Source organism: Carassius carassius, chromosome 34 (assembly GCF_963082965.1).
Source record: "Carassius carassius chromosome 34, fCarCar2.1, whole genome shotgun sequence".
NCBI lineage: Eukaryota > Metazoa > Chordata > Actinopteri > Cypriniformes > Cyprinidae > Carassius > Carassius carassius.
Genome location: NC_081788.1, coordinates 14,837,678 through 14,858,755, shown reverse-complemented (window position 1 = coordinate 14,858,755; position 21,078 = coordinate 14,837,678). Strand labels below are relative to the sequence as shown.

Sequence of the window (21,078 nt, the reverse complement as noted above, 5' to 3'; positions counted from 1 at the left end):
GTGCTGTTATTGACCAATCAGAGAGTAGTATAAAAAATATAAATAGACATACCTCCATGTATAATCTACAAATGACCTGCTTGTACTTTCAGAATTATTTTGAAGTTACTCAGCTGGATTCTATTTATGTATCAGTGAAAGTGCATCACTCACTATGTTGAAGCTGGAAGAGCTTGAGCCGCTGTAACTGTGCCGGTGTTGAGGCAAGGAACCATGGCTGACCCCACTGAAGTGTTTCCGGATATCTGCCGAGGAGTGTCTGAGATGAGAGAGAGGGACACCAGGATGAAGAGGGTGAAGTAGAAAACAGAAAATGAGCTGCAACACAGGTTTATTTTTCAGCAGGAGGTTTTATACAGACACCAGGTGCTTGTTTAGATGCTCATCTCAGTGTGTTTGTGTGTGTGTGAGATCCAAAGTTAAACACAGTGAATGAACCTTCCATCAATTACCCCATTCGTTACTCGTCATTAACACACAGTCCCCCTCATTAACCTGAAGTTAGCTGCCTTGCTTAAGGACATAAGAGTAATAAATCAGAAAATCTTAGTTGTAGTTCATGGTCCCCTCCACGTAGATATGATGAATAGTCATACACCAATATCTCGCCCAATGAATCACCCAATTTTTGGCCATTTTGAGATGCTGATGATTCTGTCTGCTTGAACAATTTTCAGAAGTGTCCCTACTAGTTCCAAATTGTCCAAATAGAGCGGACAATAAATAATTTCTGCAGTTTCTGCTCTCCATTAGAAGCGTTTAAACTTCAGAGTACAGATTCACGGTATTTGTGTTACATTTTTTCACAAATTCAATTAGGATCAAACCCATTAACTTAGTGTTACTAGCAACATGTTACGCTGTTTGAGTGAAGAGCGTGGAACAAAACTAAAATGTAAAACATTACCATTATGAAAGTCCCAATTATTAAAATGTTTCAATTGAAAAAAAATACATTTTTGAGATATGAAGTTGCAATTGTGTAGTAAAAAAGAAAAAAAGGTTAAAATCATGAGTCCCAATTCAAATTACGAGAAAGTTGCGAGAAATAAAGTTGTAGTTGAGAAATAAATTTGTTTTTTTGAGAAAATTATGAGATATATCATCAAGTCAAGGCCAAAGTATAATTTGGTCTTTACGTGTACATGAGGGTTCGCATACAATTCTCGACAAATTTTATCACCAGAATAGCAATAGTAGTTATTTACTATTATTGCCATGTCAGCATCTAAGACTATTTTTAATGGCAAAAATACATCACCAGAATAGTATGCACATACTGTATGCGCACCATCAAATTTTTTTACTTTGCAGGTCATGCATACATATTGACTTAATTTTATCAGTTGTTCTACAAGGTGGCAACATTGTCCCGGATCGTTGATTCACAGTAGAAAACAAAACCAAAGAGATAAAACAACAAAATAGCAGACATTGCAACAACAACAGACGGCCACATTAACAAGCACTTGTGTGAGAGGCATAAGAAATAGAAGCAACTTAAGTTTAAAATGGAGTACAAAGATATCTTATCAGTCTAAACTTCTAGAGAAAAACAGAGCAGACACTGGACAAAAATAAAGCTCTGTAGAGCGCATTTGTCAATCACCTGTATTCGTGATAAAGATACGCAGAAGAGTAAAAAGATCCCCAAAAGGATAGTAAGTAATACCTGTAAGTTTTGACCTTGAGGGGACATTTTTTGGTCATGAGGAAAGAAGCTTATAAATCTAAAAATACAGAGAGTTTTGTGCGAGGGGTAGGTTTTGGGATAGAAAGTAGTTTGCACAGTAATAAAAACCATTACACGTATGTAATATCCCCATAAAACATCAAAAACGTGAGTGTGTGTGTGTGTTAAATTATACTTAAGTTATTTTTGTACATTATTATCAATGATATCAAATAATTTATTGTACACTTCTGGCAGGGAAATTAGTACAAAGACAACAACAAACCATTCTGTAACATACAGTAATCAGCTTTTGAAAAACATGCTGTGAAATTCCCAAAACTATTTGTGTTTTTATACCATCCCTTAAAACAAAAATGTTGTAGCTGCTTGTTTTTCAGGATTTTGTTTGGTAACTTGTGCCAAAACATCAACTCGAAAAGTCAGAACCTAGAGGAGAACCTTTTGTTGAAATATTAAATGGATTTTTATTGGTCACTGCTTTCTGGGAGAGTTTCCACAAAATCAGCTAGAGACTTTGTTAACAACTTTAAAAGTCGAGTCTGGGGCCGGAGAGCATGCAAATTCTCTAAACCTCAGGTTAAAGACAAAAAGGAGTGAATTATAGCATGCAGCCTGCAGACAGATCACAGAATACCACAGAGAGTATTTAACACATGCAACATGTTCACGATTTTTTCATAATACACGTCATTACAGACCAAATGTCAAACCTTATGCAAGATGAAAAGCCTCCGGAATTTATAAAATAAACACATTACAGTATCACATTTCACTATAAAAGCAAAGAAAGGGACAGCAGATCTTTTATAGAATAACCAGACATTCAGTTGTGTTCTACTACAAAAGTCGCTCGCTATGAAGAAAAACCAATTAAACATAAATGGCTGAGACGGTTGTGAGCAGTTAAAAATGTTACAGTCTGTAGTATGACTGGAATGTTTATCCCAATAAAACAGTCCATGAGAATCTGGGTGATGGTATTTCTGTTACCATGGACTGTTCTCTGGAGATAATGACATAGGGTGCAGAGAAATGAGTCTTTATTTGACCCTCCTTCTGCTCCACTGGCTTTCCATCAACTTTGACAGGAGCTGTAATTATAGGGAACACTTCACACAAACTAACACTCACGACATGTGAGGAGCTCACACTTTATGAACATCCATCCTGATATTTCTACTGACTTGATGAAATCATCACAAAGATCAGAACTCTTTTCTCATACAATATGACGATAACTGTTTATATCATAAGCATTTGGGTCATTTTGTTCACTACTTAAAGGATTACTCAAGCAGGTAAAGTACTTCTGAAGGGTGGAAGGGATGGAGCGAGTTCTGTCTGTGCAACTTTTTGAATTGCTGTTCTTTATATAAACGTCAATCAGTCGCCTTTGGTCATTTAGCCATGTCTTTTCTCACACCATGAAAGTTTTTAAGTCTTCTCATCAATATATAATTCATCTGTATGTTTTTATTTTAACTATGGACCAATATTGACATTTATTTTTTACAACCGTTCAAAAGTTTAAAGGAACACTCCACTATTTTTGAAATTAGGCTAATTTTCCAACTCCCCTAGAGTTAAACAGTTGAGTTTTACTGTTTTCGAATCTATTCAGCTGATCTCTGGGTCTCGCGGCAGTTCTTTTAGCTTAGCTTAGCATAGATCATTGAATCTGATTAGACCGTTAGCATCTCACTAAAAAATGACCAAAGAGCATCTATATTTTTCCTATTTAAAAATTGACTGTTCTGTAGTCACATTGTGTACTAAGACCGACGGAAAAAGCCTTTTTTCAAAAAAAGTGGAGTGGTCCTTTAAAGTCAGTAAGATTTTCTTTTTTTAATTTAAATCTTATGCTCAACAGGGCTACATTTATTTGATTAAAAATACAGTAAAAACAGTAATATTGTGCAATATTATTACAATTTAAAATAACCGTTTTCTTTTTGAATATATCTAAAAATGTAATTTATTCCTGTGATGGCAAAGCTACATTTTCAGCATCCATTACTCCAGTCTTCAGTATCACACGATCCTTCAGAAATCATTCTAATATGCTAATTTACTGCTCAACTTTTACTATTATTATTAATGTTGAAAACATTAATATTGTTGATGGAAATGTTTTTCAGGATTCTTTGATGAATAGAAAGCATTTGTTTAAATAGATTTGTTTAAATAGTAAATGTCTTTACTGTCACTTCTGATCATTTTAATGCATTCTTGTTGAAGAAGTGTTCATTTCTTTCAAAAAGTGAATCATACTGACCCAAAATATTTGTAGTTTATTGACATAGTGTACTTTATTGACCTAATCTGACTTTTAAACTTTTAATTCAATGTATAAATAAAATATATATATAGAAATAATCCAGAAATAGGGTCAATGACCAAAAGTGACATCTATTGAAAACTAAATAAACATAAATTGTAAAACACTTTAAAACATAAGTACTAAGTACGGTCATTACAGCAGCAGCCACATTCCAGAGAGAGTGGACTATGATTGTTTGTCTTAGTCGTCACAGCCAAGTATGATTGTGGGTCAGAGTGCTTCACAACACTATTGTGCAAGAACACCACTTCCCTTGAAGGTCAACATCAACTAAAGATAACTGAAATAAAAAACTATTCTCATAATACTGTCAAGGGTTTCCTTTAACTACAGCCGTTCTGCTGACTGAGGGCTTTCGTTTATAGTCTGCCACGTCTCATTACATTCTGTTGTCACCACATTGTCTGTCCTAAAATATTAAGTGTCACTTCTCATACAGAAACATTCATCCATGTGCCTGGAAAATTAAAGGATTCAGAATATTTTATTTTATTTTTTTAAACAGGGCACCCTTCATCAGTACAAAACACAGCTGTGCTCAAAGGACTTTTCATGTGTGAATGCATCATACATGCAAATAAATTTGTGGTCACTGAAAATGAAAAGGGACATGGAGGGTGGTGCATGAGCCAGAAGAAATCTGCAGCGTATGTGCTGACGTTTTCCCCCTGTCCAAAGCTGTCTGCACGAGACAGCACAAGTTAAGATTGTGCAATACAGCAGCTGCAGCTGCAGCCACAGCAAGTATCGGCCCCCAGTGAGATGCGCTGGTCAGGCTGCACATGCTTAAAAATCTGGAAATCATTTGCTCAGGGCTTTAAGAGACAAACTAGAATCTCTCTTTAAAATCAGAGAGTTCTTCTGAATTTCCTATTGTGTCCTTACAAAGAGGAAGTGAAACAGTGACTGTTAATTGCTTAATCATAGTTACCAAATACTGCGTGACAACGGATATAAACCTGCAGCACGCTATAAAAGAGATGGGCCGACACATTTGCATGGCAATTCATAACTATTTTATGCTATGACGAATAGGTGGCTTATTCATACTTGTGATCTCATTCATAGGTTTCGTACAATGTGCTTGTGCCCCTGTGACGGTTATGTTTAGGGAGGGCTTAGTGTGGACTACTACTTTTTTCTCAAAATCATACGTTTTTTATTATATGAACCATACCAAATTGTCACCTCATAAAATAGTTACATTTTCCTGTAAGATTGGGCATTTATTATTTGTATTATTATGTTACACCCAATAGATAAAACATTTTTAATAATACATTTCTATGATGTTTTGTTAAACTTAAAAAAAAACACTAAAAAGATCTGAATCAATCAAGTTCAGCGATTTTATGCAATACAGCATTATGAGAGTATGAAAAATAATCATTCATTTCAATAGCTGCTAAAGATAACATGTAACATTATGATTTGATTATTAGCGTTTTTAAATATTAATTTTAAGTGAGATGGCAAAGGTAATCTAAATGCAAAAAAAGGCTAAATGAGCTGCACAATTAAATATAGTCTACCAATAAATAATAATAAAAAAAAAATTTAATATCAGCTGATCAGCTGCTGAAGGTAGATTATTTGTCATTAAAAATAAAAATAAAAAATCATCCAAAACATGAGTACACAGACAGCAGCTTGGGATACAGCGTAACATTGCAACATGTCATCTTGGTGTGTATCAAACCTGCAGCAACTTTGTTACAAGCCTAAAGTCTTACACTTCCACCACCATGGACCGGTGTTAAACTAAGAAAACACAACATCTCGGAGTTCCTCAGATAAACTAGTGGTTAAACACATGATTAATTCAACTTTTTGCATTAAGAATAGCATGATTCCCACAATATGCTGAAAAAAAATGGAGTGTAACATATGATAGTTAAGTTATGAATGGACCTTTGTGTGTCTGTGTGACAAACTCACAACACAAAACACACATCATTACCCTGTAGCCTACATGAGCACTGTTCCCTTTGTTTTATTACCAGACTCCCTTCTTCTACTATGTCAGTATATTCATTTCCTCCCCACCTGTTGTGCGATAAAACAGGAACAATACAAACTTCCACCTTAACTTCACACATAAGCAGGGGCCAGTCCTGATCTGTCATAACCCAAGGAGAAAAAAGGGCTTGTGGAGGAAATGATCAAATAGACAGGAGATCCATATTTAGAATTAAACGGAAATGAATGCAAAATTGCTCTGAAATGTTTTGCCATATTTTTTCAATCTTTCTTCCTTGCTTTTTTCCTGAAGGGATACATGTGGCAAGCCTCTGGACCTTAATAACTTATACAGCACAGATGTATCTGAATGTAGACCATCTGCATGCTGAAAGTGACAGGTTAGCCTACTAATACTGCAGTTCAAAACTTATTTGAAAATGAGATTCCCATACTGGGGGGGGGTTAAATAATTTAATATGCTGATAAATACAGAATCAGTGCTGTAACTCATGAACTTATCTGTAATATCACACAGCCGTAACTGATAAGAAGACCATCAAGTGTCGTGGTGCCAGACTTGTAGCGTATCCCAAACGTGTAGCTGCCTGCTCCGGAATTCACCCAAACTCCCTGCAGAGATTTAACACTGACCGCGGGCGGACATACAGACAGACAGACGACTCCTAAACTCAGCTCAGCTTCCCTGGGATCTGTCAGTGCACGAGCTATGAGGTCCAGCCAAAGGAAATGAACATTACCTGTTGATTTTGAGAGCGAATGCTCTCCGCTCTGACGCTGGCAGAGAAGCCATGCGAGTCTGATCTCATTCCAGGCAGAGCCACGGAGCGGGGAAGAGCGCGGATGGCATCGCGAGCCTCATCTTCGCGGTATCAGAGGCTTTACTGGGCGGAAACTTCCGCATTTAACTTCAACCCAAACAAAGTGGATTTAAACGAGAGGGAGAGGGAGAGGGAGAGTGAGAGAGAGACAGAGAGAGAGAGAGACTAAACGATGATATGAAGATTAAGGGTGGGTTTACTTAAACAAATGGGTTTAATGGGTGACGAGGTTTGCAGTACATTATAAACTAAAATACCGGTTTACGTTAAGATGCGAAATAAAACAAGACAGGAAACCTTTATCGATAGATGTTTGATAAAATATGATTGATAAAATTATGTTTATGTTGTTGTTGTGGTACTGTAAGCTGCTTCTCATACTTGGTCAAGTTGCTGAAAGGAATGAAATCTCAGAGAGATGTGAAAGAGGACAGCTGCGACCCCTGGAGTCATGAACTGCGTTCCAACATTACCATTTTACTATATTTTGTATAAGTTAACGTAACAGCATTTATTAGTGATGATTTATTAATATTTTGAATTAGTTTTTATTTTATAGGATCTATTTAAAAAAAAAACGTTTTAGTGATTTTATTATGTGCTTTTTGTTATTTTTTTAAATCTAGATGTTAAGTAAAACAAATATATATATTTACAAATAGCCTATATATTGGAAATTCTATTTTCTATATATTAAAGAAAATACTGCGTGTTCTTTGTGTACATAAAGCGTTAGGTACTTGAATTGTTTGCTAACAGGTGTTCTAGTCTATATAAACAATATTTTTTTTATAATTGTCATATATAGCCTATCTGACCTTATGCTTTCTTTTATTTATTTATTTAATCTATTTATTTATTTATTTTGTATATTTAGTTATTAAATACAGCTTGAAATGTTAAACAGCAGGTTAAAACCCCATTCACATCCTTTTTAACTAACTGTAACTTCAAGTCCAAGCGCAGCTCGGACCATTATTACATAAACACCAGCACATAGCTCAGTGAAACATTCATTCCACTTCATCTGGTCGCCTACTTCATAGATATACATAATAAAGGCCTTTATTATGTACAAATGTATTAACATTGATAAAGCTGATAAAGTCTTAGAATTTCTTTTGTATCCATCTCCTGACTTGTGCCTCTCCACAACTTTATCCCAGAGATATTTTGACAGTGCTTTGCCACCCATAGTTGATAGTTTGCTTCAGTTGCACTACCAAGGACCGACATGCTCCAAGAAAGCTCTTTTCATGCTAAGCGAATCAAAGTCAGATGGCTTTGTGTGCCACAGAGAAGGTGATTAGCTACATCTTTTCTATACCCACTGTTTTCACTGTTAGTTTTGCAGACTAGGTCTAAAGATTAGGTATATGAGTGAACGGTTTCACTGAGTGGTCCTCAAGTACTAAAAAAAAAACCTGTAACAGCTTGTATCTATCAAACAGTGAAATATAATATATGTCAAATTTATGTTCGACCTCCCTTGTGAGATGGCCCTACACTGAGTCCTCTTATCACTGAAAAATTAATATCCTGTAATGTCATGCTATAAAGCTCATTTACTCTGAATTGCTGTTTGTGTGTTTATAAACTCTGATTAGTTCAGGAGATCTCAGTGATGGAGGAAGAGGATGAATGTCCAGAGTTAGTTCCCATTAAGGAGAAGTCAACTGGACCCACAGCTCAGATACCTGTTACCATCATCACTGGATACTTGGGTCAGCATGGAAAAAAGCATACCAAAACATTTTTTTAATGCAAATATGTGTTATTGTTTACTTAAAATTATAGATTTTTTTTCGTAGTAGCTTAACTTTAGTTCTCTCTTTTCCAAATACAGGTGCTGGAAAGACAACACTTGTGAACTACATATTAACAGAGCAACATAAAAAAGGACTAGCTGTCATTCTTAATGAATTTGGTGAAGGTAAGTTAAAAAATGAGCAAAAAAATAAGCAATCAAAAGAACCCTAGTCTAGTTCTTATGCTTAGATGTCATTATGTGTCCCGAGTCCTCACAGTATCTTAGGATTTCTTGCTGTTATGACCAGGAGAGGGCAGCAAAGCATTCCCTATTTCCTTAATCAGTGAAGCAGAGGGACCTCATTGCTTGTGGAAAACCCACATTTTCATTCTGATTTGGTCTTTTTAACACGGTTATCTTTTTAATGTTTCATAATTATAGTATAATATATATATATATATATATATATATATATATATATATATATATATATATATATATATATATATATATATATATATATATATATATATATATATATATATATATATATATATATATATATATATTAATATATATATAGTATAATATATATATATATATATATATATATATATATATATATATATATATATATTTATTTATTTTTATTTTTTGTCATTTGGACCATATTCATTAACATTTGGATCAAAAGTGCAGATATTATAAATGGCCTAACTGGAGACTGTAATATCGGGCTGCTACTATGAGGCTGAGCCTGTGCTGTGCTGGTTTTTTGATCAAATAAATGCAGCCTTGGTGAGCATAAGAGACTTCTTACCAATCGCAAACTAGTATATACTTGCATATATTGAATCATTTCAGATAAAACATTATCACCCGTGTCTTTTACAGAGACAATGGTTTCAAAGATATAAAAAAATCTAATGGAGAAGAAAGGAAAGTTTAACTACATCCTTCTAGAGACAACTGGATTGGATCCAGGTGCTGTATTTCATGTGCATTAAGATTTACACAGATTCTTAGACTATAGGCTGGGTTTTATGGCTTAGATTTTTTTTCTTTTGCAAGACAATTTAGACATCTTTGGGAAGAGGATTTTTTCTCCTACATAGCAAAAAGCAATGTAAAGCAATTGTGGAAGTGGAACAGAGATCAATGGAAAGGCAGGAAGGGTCAGCAGCATCACTGCAGCCAGTCTGTGTTCATGAGTGACATGTGTCAAGGGCCAGTGCCGTGCAGGACCCTCAGAGCTCAGACACAAGCCCCCCTTCACTGTCATTGGGTGAGACAGGCCTGTCACTCCTAGGAGCCTCAGGGGGATAAGCCCCCCCCCCCCCCCCTTCTTCAGAGGATGCTTGTGGGCTGAATGGGTTATGTATCTGATGTCTTTCAAGAACATTGCCTTCATTACACTTCTATCAAATATTTATCATACTTTCTTATTCTACCCTGACAGTTTGACAAAACTCCATTATGTGAACAAGATGGCCTCAAATTGTAACATGAAAATGTGAAATAAATTTTACAAGAAAAGTTGGAAAGCATGGAAACAAACAAAATGTACCTTGTAGCTTAAGCCACCCATAAAATGTTGTTATGCATTTTAAATAACCCATAACCCATTTAAGCTGTTTTACTAGAGTTTTAAGGCAAAAAAAGTGTCCAGTAACTTGATAAGCACTGCCAAACCTAATAAACATTTTTTTTTTGGTAAACCTTCCAGAGGTGAGTGCCATGAAATTATACTTTACATCATTTTTATTAAAAAAATTATTCCAGTGGCAATTCAGTTAAGTGTTTTACCATTTGTATATTTACAGTAAATAGAGAAATAATTATAATTATTTAGATTTTGTGTGTGTGTGTGTGTGTGTGTGTGTGTGTGTGTGTGTGTGTGTGTGTGTGTGTGTGTGTGTGTGTGTGTGTGTGTGTGTGTGTGTGTGTGTGTGTGTGTGTAATTTTGTTCAATTAATTTATATATGTTTTCCGAACCTGGAGCTGTTGCTTCCATGTTTTGGGTTGATGCAGAATTAGGGAGTGATGTCTATCTGGACGGTAAGAACATAAATGAATAAATGCTGCCTCAGATAAAGTCATTGATGGTTTACCTGTCAATTTAATTCCATGTCCTCATCTAGGTATTGTCAGTTATAGATGCTAAATATGGGATGCAGGTAAGTTGCTGCTTCATTCTGTCAAACCACAGATTAAATTACTTATGGAAACTGATCATTTAATATTTTTTACATCTTTTTTTCTTCAGTACAGGGATTTAATTGGGGGAAAATGTTTTTTTTTAGGAATCATTAGATAATAATGTATAAATTAATAAATATAAAACATTTTCATAAATTATATTTTACATTATAAAACATTATAGAAAAATTATTAAATATGAACTATGAAATATAAAATGAAGAGGATTAATATCTATCTTAACTTAAATAATAGTCATAATAAAATAAACACATCACATTTATATGATCCTAATAAAATAATAGATTATAAAACATTTCAATAAATTTTTTTCATATTATTTTCAATTGTAGAGTTATTCAATGATTTGGCCTTGTATTGTTTAAAGAAGCCGACTGTTATATGTAATGCTTTACATGGGAAAACAATAAACAAACACAAAGTTGGGTCCATGTCACTTGAATGCATTACATTAACTTGGTCTTTACAGAGAATTCTTTTATTTTATGTAAGTGTCCCATTGAAATATCTTCCCCCTTGCCATTCCTCTTCACACTTCAGGCTGGGAGCAGGACAGTGGTATTGACACCTGGGTAATAGGCTGCAATTTAGTGGTGTCAGTCTTGGCAAGTCAGTCTTTTTATTGCAGAGGTGGCACCCCGGCACTGGGGTTCTCTGAGTGCCTGTTGAGGTGAAGACAGGAGGGCTTGACAGAAAGTGAAGAAATAATGGATATCCGGGCAAATCACTCTAATGGGCCTGTCACCTTTTGCCCTGCTCTGTCACCTGATATATTAATTCATACAATAAATACTTCAGGTGAGGGGTTTGACCATCGTGTGCCTTGATCTCTGCCAGATGGTTTGAAATTTGTGCAGACAGATGACGAGGCTTGTATCACTCTTACATATTGAACGCAGACAATGAGACATGCCTCCTCCAGTTTCTCCTCCCAGAAAATAAATTGGATTGTTTTCAATAAGCAAACTATTTAGAAGTTATAATATCTTGGAAATTGGATTTCTTTTAGTGTGTTTACAGCTTGTAATCGCAATGATGTCAGTTTTCTCATCTCTACCGATGTGAAAGATGTATTTTCAAGAAGGAAGCTGAACAGAACAAGTGCAGAATATACAGAATCTAATGAGACATAAAATGTTGTTATCGTTTTATTAGATCTTATAACTGATAAAGTTCAGACTCCAAATTTTGATTGGACGAGCCAAATTCAGAGCTGCCATAAAATATCTATACACAGACCTGTGACTGAATATCACTTGACGTCTTTGGATGCTTTGAATGCTTTGGCTTGCTGTATTGCTTCGCAACCAAAAACAGCTTACTCTCAGTCTAATAAATTTAACCTATTTTGTCTGCAGAATTATTTGCTCTGAAAAAGATTATATATAAAGTTATCTATTTATTGCATATTGGCAAATTGACAGCATATATTTTACCACTCAATGCAATTTTCTCATGGTTAGAGAGATCTTAGACATGAAAGTAAATCAAGCTATATTGCTTTATTTGAAGATGCAACAACCCTTTTTAAGATGATAAATCTAATTGGGATTTTTGTTGTTTATTGTTTTGATAATTAAACATATGCCAGTAACGATACATTTTTGTATTAAAATTCCATGCTAAATGAATTTAAAATAAAACACTAAAACCATTTTTGATAATTATTTGTTTATACTTTTTTCCAAAACTTTTCTAAAATTAAAATGCCATATTGTTTTAAATAATTAACCCTTTTTAAATTTGTTTAAAGATAACATTTAAATTGTAGAAGTAAATTCAAACATCACAACATTATAATGTACACTGCGCAAAAAATTATAAAGATTAAATTTAACAGTGTTATTAATTGATGTAAAATAATTTTTTCATTATTATCATTATTATTATATTCAGCCGAGAACCGATATAGTGCTGCATCCCTGAAATATAATCAAAATAAAATGCAAACCTTGGATGTTTTCAAAAGTTCTTTTGGATGTTATGTAATTATTGTCATTTCCTATATTTGTCTTTTAGCATCTAACAGAAGAGACGCCAGAGGGTCTTGTCAATGAAGCTGCAAGGTAAACTTTTATTTGATTCAATACAATATAAATATGGTGTTAAAAATAGAAGAAAAGATGTAATACAAGAATCCAAAAGTCAAATTGTCCAATCACCAAGATTTTTTATGAGCACCTCTTGTGTGGTCTTTTAAAATCCTATTCATGTCTGTTATCTCTATTAAACTTGACAGCTGGCACTAGTGTTTGTGCAAAAACATATCCTATTCCAGCTCAGCTCCTTCCCCTCTCCTGCTGCTGTCAGGGTGTTTTTGTTGGGGTTCAGAGGCATGTTGAAATGCTCTCAAGTGTCAGAAGTCATAAAAACCAGTTCTGCTCTCTGTTTATGTTTTCCTACCAAGCGCCTTTTGAGTATGACACGAACCATGCCACCCACACACGACTCAACAACAGGCAGGGGGATGGATGAAACACAACAAAGTGTGTTTACACACTCACAAACACACACACACACATTTAGTTACAAAGGGAGAGTGGGACATTGAACACTGAGCAATAAAGAGAGTGACAAAAGAGAGAGAGAATGGAATGAGTTGTTCTCGTACTGTATTGTTCTATTGATGTATTGTACGACTGTAATCACACATACTTGCGTACAGAAACTGTAGATGCACAAAGAAGCGATTTGCTTTTTATGACAAATAAGCCATATGCGACCCTCTGAGGTGTCGTCTGCCTTTGTTACATACACATGAAGAAAGATTGGCAGCATTTGTCAGGTGATTGTGAATGTGACTGGATTCTACTCTCTGTTTTTAGGCAGATAGCTCTTGCTGATCATCAATAAGACCGATCTAGTGAATGAGAGTGAGATGGTGGAGCTCAAAGATATGGTGAGAACCATAGACCTTTATGATCTTATTTGAGATGGACTGATACTAAAATTCTGGCTGATACTCAAAAGCTGATAATGATGGTCGATATTACCATTTTATACAGTTAAATTGTCTAAATGAATTTAAAAATAAAATACTGAGAACCAAAATTAAAAATAACCAATTCAGGCATCACAACATTACAATGTACACTATACACTATAAAAATGGGATGTTTATTTTGACATTTGATTAAAAACAGAAGATAACTTTTGAAGTGCAAATGTGTGTTTAAAGATTCACTTTTAGGCAAAGGTGCAATACCAATATATATATTGTGTGTGTGTGTGTGTGTGTGTGTGTGTGTGTGTGTGTGTGTGTGTGTGTGTGTGTGTGTGTGTGTGTGTGTGTGTGTGTGTGTGTGTGTGTGTGTTTAAAATTAAAGAAAGAAAGAAAGAAAGAAAGAATATACAAATAAACAATAATAGAATATACCGAAAGAATATACAAATAAATGAACGAGGTTCCTGAGTCATATCCAGGTACCAGAATATCGGGTAGACCAGTTTGGCCAGTTAGCAGCCAGAACCCAGAGCACCCAAGTAACATTAATTAACATTAAAAACCATTCAGTACCCCTTGGCAGCCACATAGCAATGTCCAGGCAATTAAGCATAACACCCTAGCATCCCTTTATATAAAGCTGACCCTGCATTCAACAAATGTCTGTCATTTTAAAGCAGTTACTGTAGATTTTAATCAAGACCTGTAATCTGGTAAGTATATGCTAGCATTTAAAAGTATGGGGTCAGAACTTAGAAGAAGTCTCTTAGGCTCATCAAGGCTGTATATATTAGATCAAAATTACAGTAATATTGTGAAATAATGTTTCAGTTTAAAATAGCTGTTTTTTATGTCATTTAACTTATTACTGTGATGGCAAATATGTTCTTATTCGTATTATTATCGATGTTGAAAAGAGTTGTGCTGCTTAATTTTGTATGTTCAATCAGGTTCATAAACCGACCAATGAAAAACTTTCTTCAGCAGTCTTTAGGGTCCTAACTTTATTTTCTATCTTCTGTCATCTATTAATAACATCAAAATACAAATTAAGTGTATTTTCCTTCCCTATAGGGTTGACCTGTCTCAAGTATTAGATTTACATTCGTTTGACACCAAAGATGGCATAAGATAAATGTTTTTTTTTTAAGAACACTTGTCAGAATTACACTACTTGATCCTTACTGAAGTATAAAAGCAATTCTGTTCACCGGTATTTTTCTAGAGGATTTTGTGTATCTGATGAGGATCAAACACTACATTAGCTCATGCTAATGTTAATGACTTACTCAAAAACACTCTTTTTAAGAGTAATTACAGTGAGAGTAAATGTGAATGGCTCGGCCCAGCTGCAGAGGATTATAGCAGTGTCTGCAGTAAAGGTACAGAAGCACTTCCACACAGACTGCCTTTCAACCCCGACTGTGGCCCATTTGCACCCTTGAGCACAGGCTGCTTGTCTAGGGTGCCCCCCCTCTGGTCTGCTGTGTGGTTCTCACAGCCCAACGAATAATCCACAGAGCTACGTTTGCCATCCCCGAGGGGTCAGAGTCCACTCACACGCTTTCTTCTTCGTTCTTTCTGTATTAAGCTCAATCTTGCTGTTACTAAACCCCAAAGCTCCTCCGCATCACACCAGCACCAGGATTAGGGGCCGTCAGTGTAGTCAAACCCTTTGAAAGGTTTTAGCTAAGACTGTACACCTGTCTGATACATATGGGTATGTAAGAGGAGGCTGTTTATTGAAGGCATTGGACATCAATCAGTGTGCTTGTTTCACATTTAAATGTCATGAAATCTTGTGTTCTGCAGGTTAGCTGAAAAGTTGCAGCTGGTGAAAACAAGCCAACCACATCTAGACAAGCTGAAGATGAATTGGTTTATTGAATATTTTTCACTTGTGAGGTAAAAATAAAAAAAGATCCTGATAATCTTTCCAGAAGGTTCATCTCAGGGTTTGTTTAAACCTGAAGGTTCGATAAATGTTAAATATTGTCAGTGTCCTTCTATCCTTACCAAACTCTCCAGAGCTCTTAGCATTAGATGGGTCACTTTCCCGCATCCACCCAGTCTGTCCGACCGTCCCCCTTCAGAGCCAGGCTTCACTGCTCTTTTCATGTAAATGAGAGCTCTGTTTTGTCTTGTTATTCCACAGGAAAAAAGGAAGTGTGTAACTTTTAACACAGACAAACAATGGTTTAAATATCTGTAAAGGGCCATGCAATGTCCCAGAGAAGTACAGCAGTGTTTAACACCAGGGAAAATACAATTAAGTGTTGTACTGACACTTTTAACGATAGAGGTATTATTAGAAATGTTTTTGAGTACAAACAGAAATGAGGAAAAATGCTTATAAAAACCTCCTGCTGCTGATCTTAAGATCACTTTATAACAAAATGAATAGCAATTTCTTACAAAAATTATTATGCACACAACCATTCAAACTTTTTTAGAGAGAGAGAGAGAGAGAGAGAGAGAGAGAGAGAGAGAGAGAGAGAGAAAATAATACTTTTATTCAGCAAGGATGCATTAACTTGATCAAAAGTGAAAGTAAAGAAATTTCTAATTCATATAAATGCTGGTCTTATGAACTTTCTATTCATGCACAGCATTGATGGTAATATTAAGAAATGTGTCTTGAGCAGCAAATCAACATATGAGATTATGACACTGAAGATTGGAGTAAGGGCTGCTGAAAATTCAGCTTTGCATTACAGGTAGTAAATAACATTTTGAAATATATTAAAACAGTTAATTTTAATTGCAATAATATTTCACAATATTGCCCTTTTCCATGAATTTTTGAACTAATAACTGCAGCCTCGGTGGGCATAGAGACTCCCTTCAAAAACATTTTAAAAACCTTACTTTTGAAAGCTAATGTACATTTGTAATGTATCTTGAGCTGTTTGGAGAAATGAGACGCTCCCGTCATTTTTGTTCATGAAACAAGTTTTTAACGTTTTGCTTATGTATTTGTTTTATTTCAGAGTATGCTGACTATAACATTTGAAGTTCCTGGGAGTGTGTCAGAAGATGTATTAAATATATTCATTCAGGTACAAATAAAGCATATGGAAGCGTGTGAATAAAATATTTCCAGGTAAATATTTAAACAGAACAACACCTTTACAATTTTTTTAGAATCTCCTATGGGAGAAGACATTTAAGAAGAAAACAGGATCTGCAATGATAGTTATCCGGTTAAAGGTGAGGATAAATTTATGTATATCTTCCTTCCCCAAACTATATATAGTGTTGCATTGTCATTATGTCATTACCGAAATGCCAATTAATTTTAGAAAATCATGACTTCTGTGAAGTTATATTGCCTTTGTATATCAACCATATATCCTTTACAAGCACTCTAATGTTCGTCAAATCTGTTTTCTGTTGAAATGATTGGTATTTTGTTGTGGCTTGGGATCTTCTCCATCCAGCAGAAACAGATGAAGGTGATGTTGCAGAGGGTCCATGAGCTTCATGAGCTGGAGGAGACTCCAGAGTCCTGGCCAGATCACGAGCCGAGAATCAACCTACTCGTCTTCATAGGTAAAATCAGATATTCCCTGCCTGTTGAAAGTTTTTGCTTTATTACATTTAAAAATGGTTTGACACATAATTTACCATTTACTGTCTTCTTACTTCAGGTCGAATCCTTCATGGTGAGATTCTGAAGAAAGAGTTTATTTCAGGCATGTGTAATAAAGACTGCATGGAGTAGATGATATCTGGCTGAAGCTATATGCACAATCTACCACACAATATCAGCAATCTCATAAGACATTTATGAAATCACTGAAAAAGACAGCTGTTTCTGTTTGCAACCCACAGTTTTTGTACCTCGGTTGCAAATCATGCGACAGCAGGTATATACTGTAATAGGTACTTGTCATGCTTCATGATGTTTTGAATAGAAAAAGTGTTCAAATCTGACACTTATTATCCTAAACATGTAGAACATGTACTAAAAACCCTTAAAGCATCTGTGCGCCACATTGCTAACAAGTAAAACTGATAATAACTGAAATGTCTTAAACGCAAACTGTAATTTATTTTACATTTACATTTTTGACACATATATTGGAACATGAAAGTGAAAGTCATGACATTTGCCAAGTATGGTAACCCTACAGCTACACCTACAGCTCCTGCCAGCACTGAGACTCGAACCAGCGACCTTCTGGTAACTAGTTTTATTTTAAGAGTATGTTTTTATTTTTACAATTTGGGTGATCAGTTACTAATCATTTTACATAGACTTGTCACAGAGTGAAGTGCAAATAGCAGTAACCTGTAAAAAAAATAAACGTAGTCTTACTCTTGTAGCATGTTAAATTTAGTTTTTTTTTCAATGTGGGATCCATCATTACAAGCACCCACTTAACACTTTCTGTGAAAAGGCGAAAATGGACATTTAACATGCTTTCGAAAATTGGTTGGCAGAGTTTACTTTGTTGAGTGTATATATTATGATAACTAAGAGCAAAAGAAATCTTAATGAAATTATATAATGTGAACATTCAACACAACACATAGCTATTTAGAAGTGTCTTCCAAATGCATACATGTAAAAGAGTTACAAAAGATTTTCACAAATGTCACAAATTTCATTAATGCTTCGCTAATACTTCTATGTGTTATTTAACAACAATTTCGCATTTCATGCTTTGTGGTATTAGAAGCCTTAATACTGAGTACAAACATTTTAAGATCAGTGTAGGTCTTTGGATTTCTTTAAATTGCCATATGAATGAGTGCAGCAAATAGCTCTGTTAGTTTACACAGCTTTCAAGTACTCTCAGAAATTTACATGCAACCCCTTCCACACCTGAGGAAGTGGATGGACCCCTTAATTTGCAATTGAATTACTGTGAACAATTTTAACACACATCCGCGCACAAGAAGGTTTGCTTTGAGGATTGCTGCGCTTATTCATGCCCTCCAATAAACCTCGCCCCTGGCCTGTAGGCTAAAGCTGCGCCGTTTCCTATTTGATTCTGATGTTGATAGGCTCGTTTACCGGCATTCTTCTTTCAGTGCAGGGAGCCGGGCCATTGCCATTTTCATGGTCACACCACCTGCGGGTATCTTGAGGTGACAAACCAAACGAAACCCAGGGGGTGTCGGGGGAAAATCAGTCTTTTAAACCGGTAGTTAGGCTTGGTGTGAAAATTCCCCATCACACGTCCCGGTTCCCACTGCGCTACCCTGCTTCTGAATTGGAGATGAATCCTAAAAGTCATCTAGAATATAACGATTGTATTTTTACTGGAAGTGAATTACGTGGCTTTTGTAAGAAAATGTTCAGTGACATGACGCTAATTTTTGTCCGGGTCTAAAACGCCTTAAAATGCAATTCTTGCATTCATGCATTAGTTCATAAATAAATAATTAGGTAAATAGATAGGGTACACTTTTTTATTATGTGGAGCTTAAAGAGCAAATATCAATGTTCAAATGTGTGGAGATTAAAAGTCTTGAAATATTTTGGCATTATATTTTACTATTAAAATAAGGATTACATATTTTATTTAAACGTTATTAAAGTATAAAAACAAAGTCAGTGTAACCGCATGCAGAAAACATTTTGTTGTGATATGACCCATAATTAATAAATGTACTTCAGGTCAAATAATCCTCAAGAAAGCGTCATCAAATATATATTTTTAAATAGGCTACTACAATAATAATAGATTGTATATAGTTTCTCTTCTCTTTGTCTACACTCAACCCTTCCATTACACTTAAAAAAATAGTATATATATATATATATATATATATATATATATATATATATATATATATATATATATATATATATATATATATATATATATATATGCTATGAATAAAACTTGGCACATGCGTTTAAAAAAGATTCATAATTTCGAAGTGCATTTGATAATGTCCGTTTATTATTTCAATAATGAGGCTAAATTACTTAATAATAAAGATAAAAACGTCTTACATTATGTTCCTTATTTAACAAGCAAAATAACGATGTAAAACCTCTTAGTGTCTTAGTAAAAATAAAAGAGGGAAATTTCACATTTAACCTAGTCCAATTATTTCGCCATCTCATTAGTTTGAGATGCTCTAATGGGGTGTTTGGGATCCGCGTCTCATATGCGGATTGTTTAAACAGGTCAAAGACCCCCACACCTGCCCGACTGTCCTGAATCCCTGTGGTGACACCCCACCTCTTTTGGTCTGACCATCGTGTGGCCTCTCATAAATAGTCCTCATTTCCTGCAAACCGGCCACAAGCTTCACCAACCACAATCGCGTCCAGCACATGGTCTCCAACCATGACCCTTTCCCAGGATTACGAAGAAGTGCAGCGTACCCCCCTCTCTTCTGAAGACGATGAAATAGACATCGTCGGAGGAGACCACAGTGATAGTGACCGAGAGTATTTCATCATGCCTTGCAAGGACCCCACGGAGGTGGACCACTCAGGGTCCGAGTCTTCCGGAGAGAGTGAGAGCAGCTTCTCCACCGCGTCCGTTCCGAAACAGCCCCCCGCCGTCAAACCTCCCTATTCCTACATCGCCCTCATAACCATGGCGATCCTCCAGAGCCCGATGAAGAAGCTGACCCTCAGCGGCATCTGCGACTTCATCAGCAACAAGTTCCCCTACTACAAGGAGAAATTCCCCGCGTGGCAGAACTCCATCAGACACAACTTGTCACTCAACGACTGCTTCATCAAGATCCCACGAGAGCCTGGAAACCCGGGGAAAGGGAACTACTGGTCCCTGGACCCCGCATCTGAGGACATGTTTGACAACGGCAGCTTTCTGCGCAGAAGAAAACGATTCAAGAGGAACCATCCCGAGTTCACTCAAGACAACCTGGTGCTTTTCCATCCAGCGTTAAGTTATCGAGCATATGGGCGTCCTTACTGTGTTTCTGGGCCGGTTCCAGCCCAGGCTAATCCTATTGGATATTTGCCAGTGCCGGATAGCATCATGGTGCCACCTCTATATTTCCAGTATCAGACACTGTACATTAAGGTCCACGAAGCTCCAGAAATGCAGCAAAGGCCCGAGCACAAGACCCAGAAGTGTTCCTTCAGCATTGACAGCATCATGGCCAAATCAACGGCGTCTTCTCACAAAAACTCTGCTCATCATCTCACACCAGACTACAGTTATGTATTTCCCAAACCGACATCATGTGTGACTCCAAGTTTGTTACCAGTGCCAACAAGAAGTATCCTCCTCACTACTGAACTGTCTGGAAAACTCACGAACTCTAGTCATTTTAAATAGACTTGTAACATAAGATATTTCTGTCATTGCTCTTATATGATAGTTTTAA

The 21,078-nt window shown here is 35.7% G+C and overlaps 2 protein-coding genes and 1 pseudogene across 4 annotated transcripts in view; 2 read left to right on the top strand and 1 right to left on the bottom strand.

Moving 5' to 3' along the window:
* LOC132114474 (dedicator of cytokinesis protein 8-like) overlaps nt 1-6,915 on the bottom strand; it is a 45,192-nt gene extending 38,277 nt beyond the window's left edge. For all 3 annotated transcript variants that reach the window (XM_059522611.1, XM_059522610.1, XM_059522612.1), the window contains exons 1-2: nt 6,758-6,915; nt 154-259 (exon numbers count right to left, since the gene is read on the bottom strand). In XM_059522611.1, the coding sequence (XP_059378594.1) occupies nt 154-259; nt 6,758-6,810 (159 nt within the window). In that variant the 5' untranslated portion in view covers nt 6,811-6,915. The remainder of the gene's footprint in view (nt 1-153; nt 260-6,757) is intronic.
* A 2,596-nt stretch (nt 6,916-9,511) lies between these two features.
* On the top strand, nt 9,512-18,015 carry LOC132114475 (zinc-regulated GTPase metalloprotein activator 1-like; annotated as a pseudogene).
* Nucleotides 18,016-19,989: 1,974 nt separating this feature from the next.
* LOC132114925 (forkhead box protein D5-like) lies at nt 19,990-21,029 on the top strand. The gene has a single exon (XM_059523321.1). The coding sequence runs from the start codon at nt 20,064-20,066 to the stop codon at nt 21,027-21,029; it is 966 nt and encodes a 321-aa protein (XP_059379304.1). The 5' UTR covers nt 19,990-20,063.
* Nucleotides 21,030-21,078: the final 49 nt, after the last annotated feature.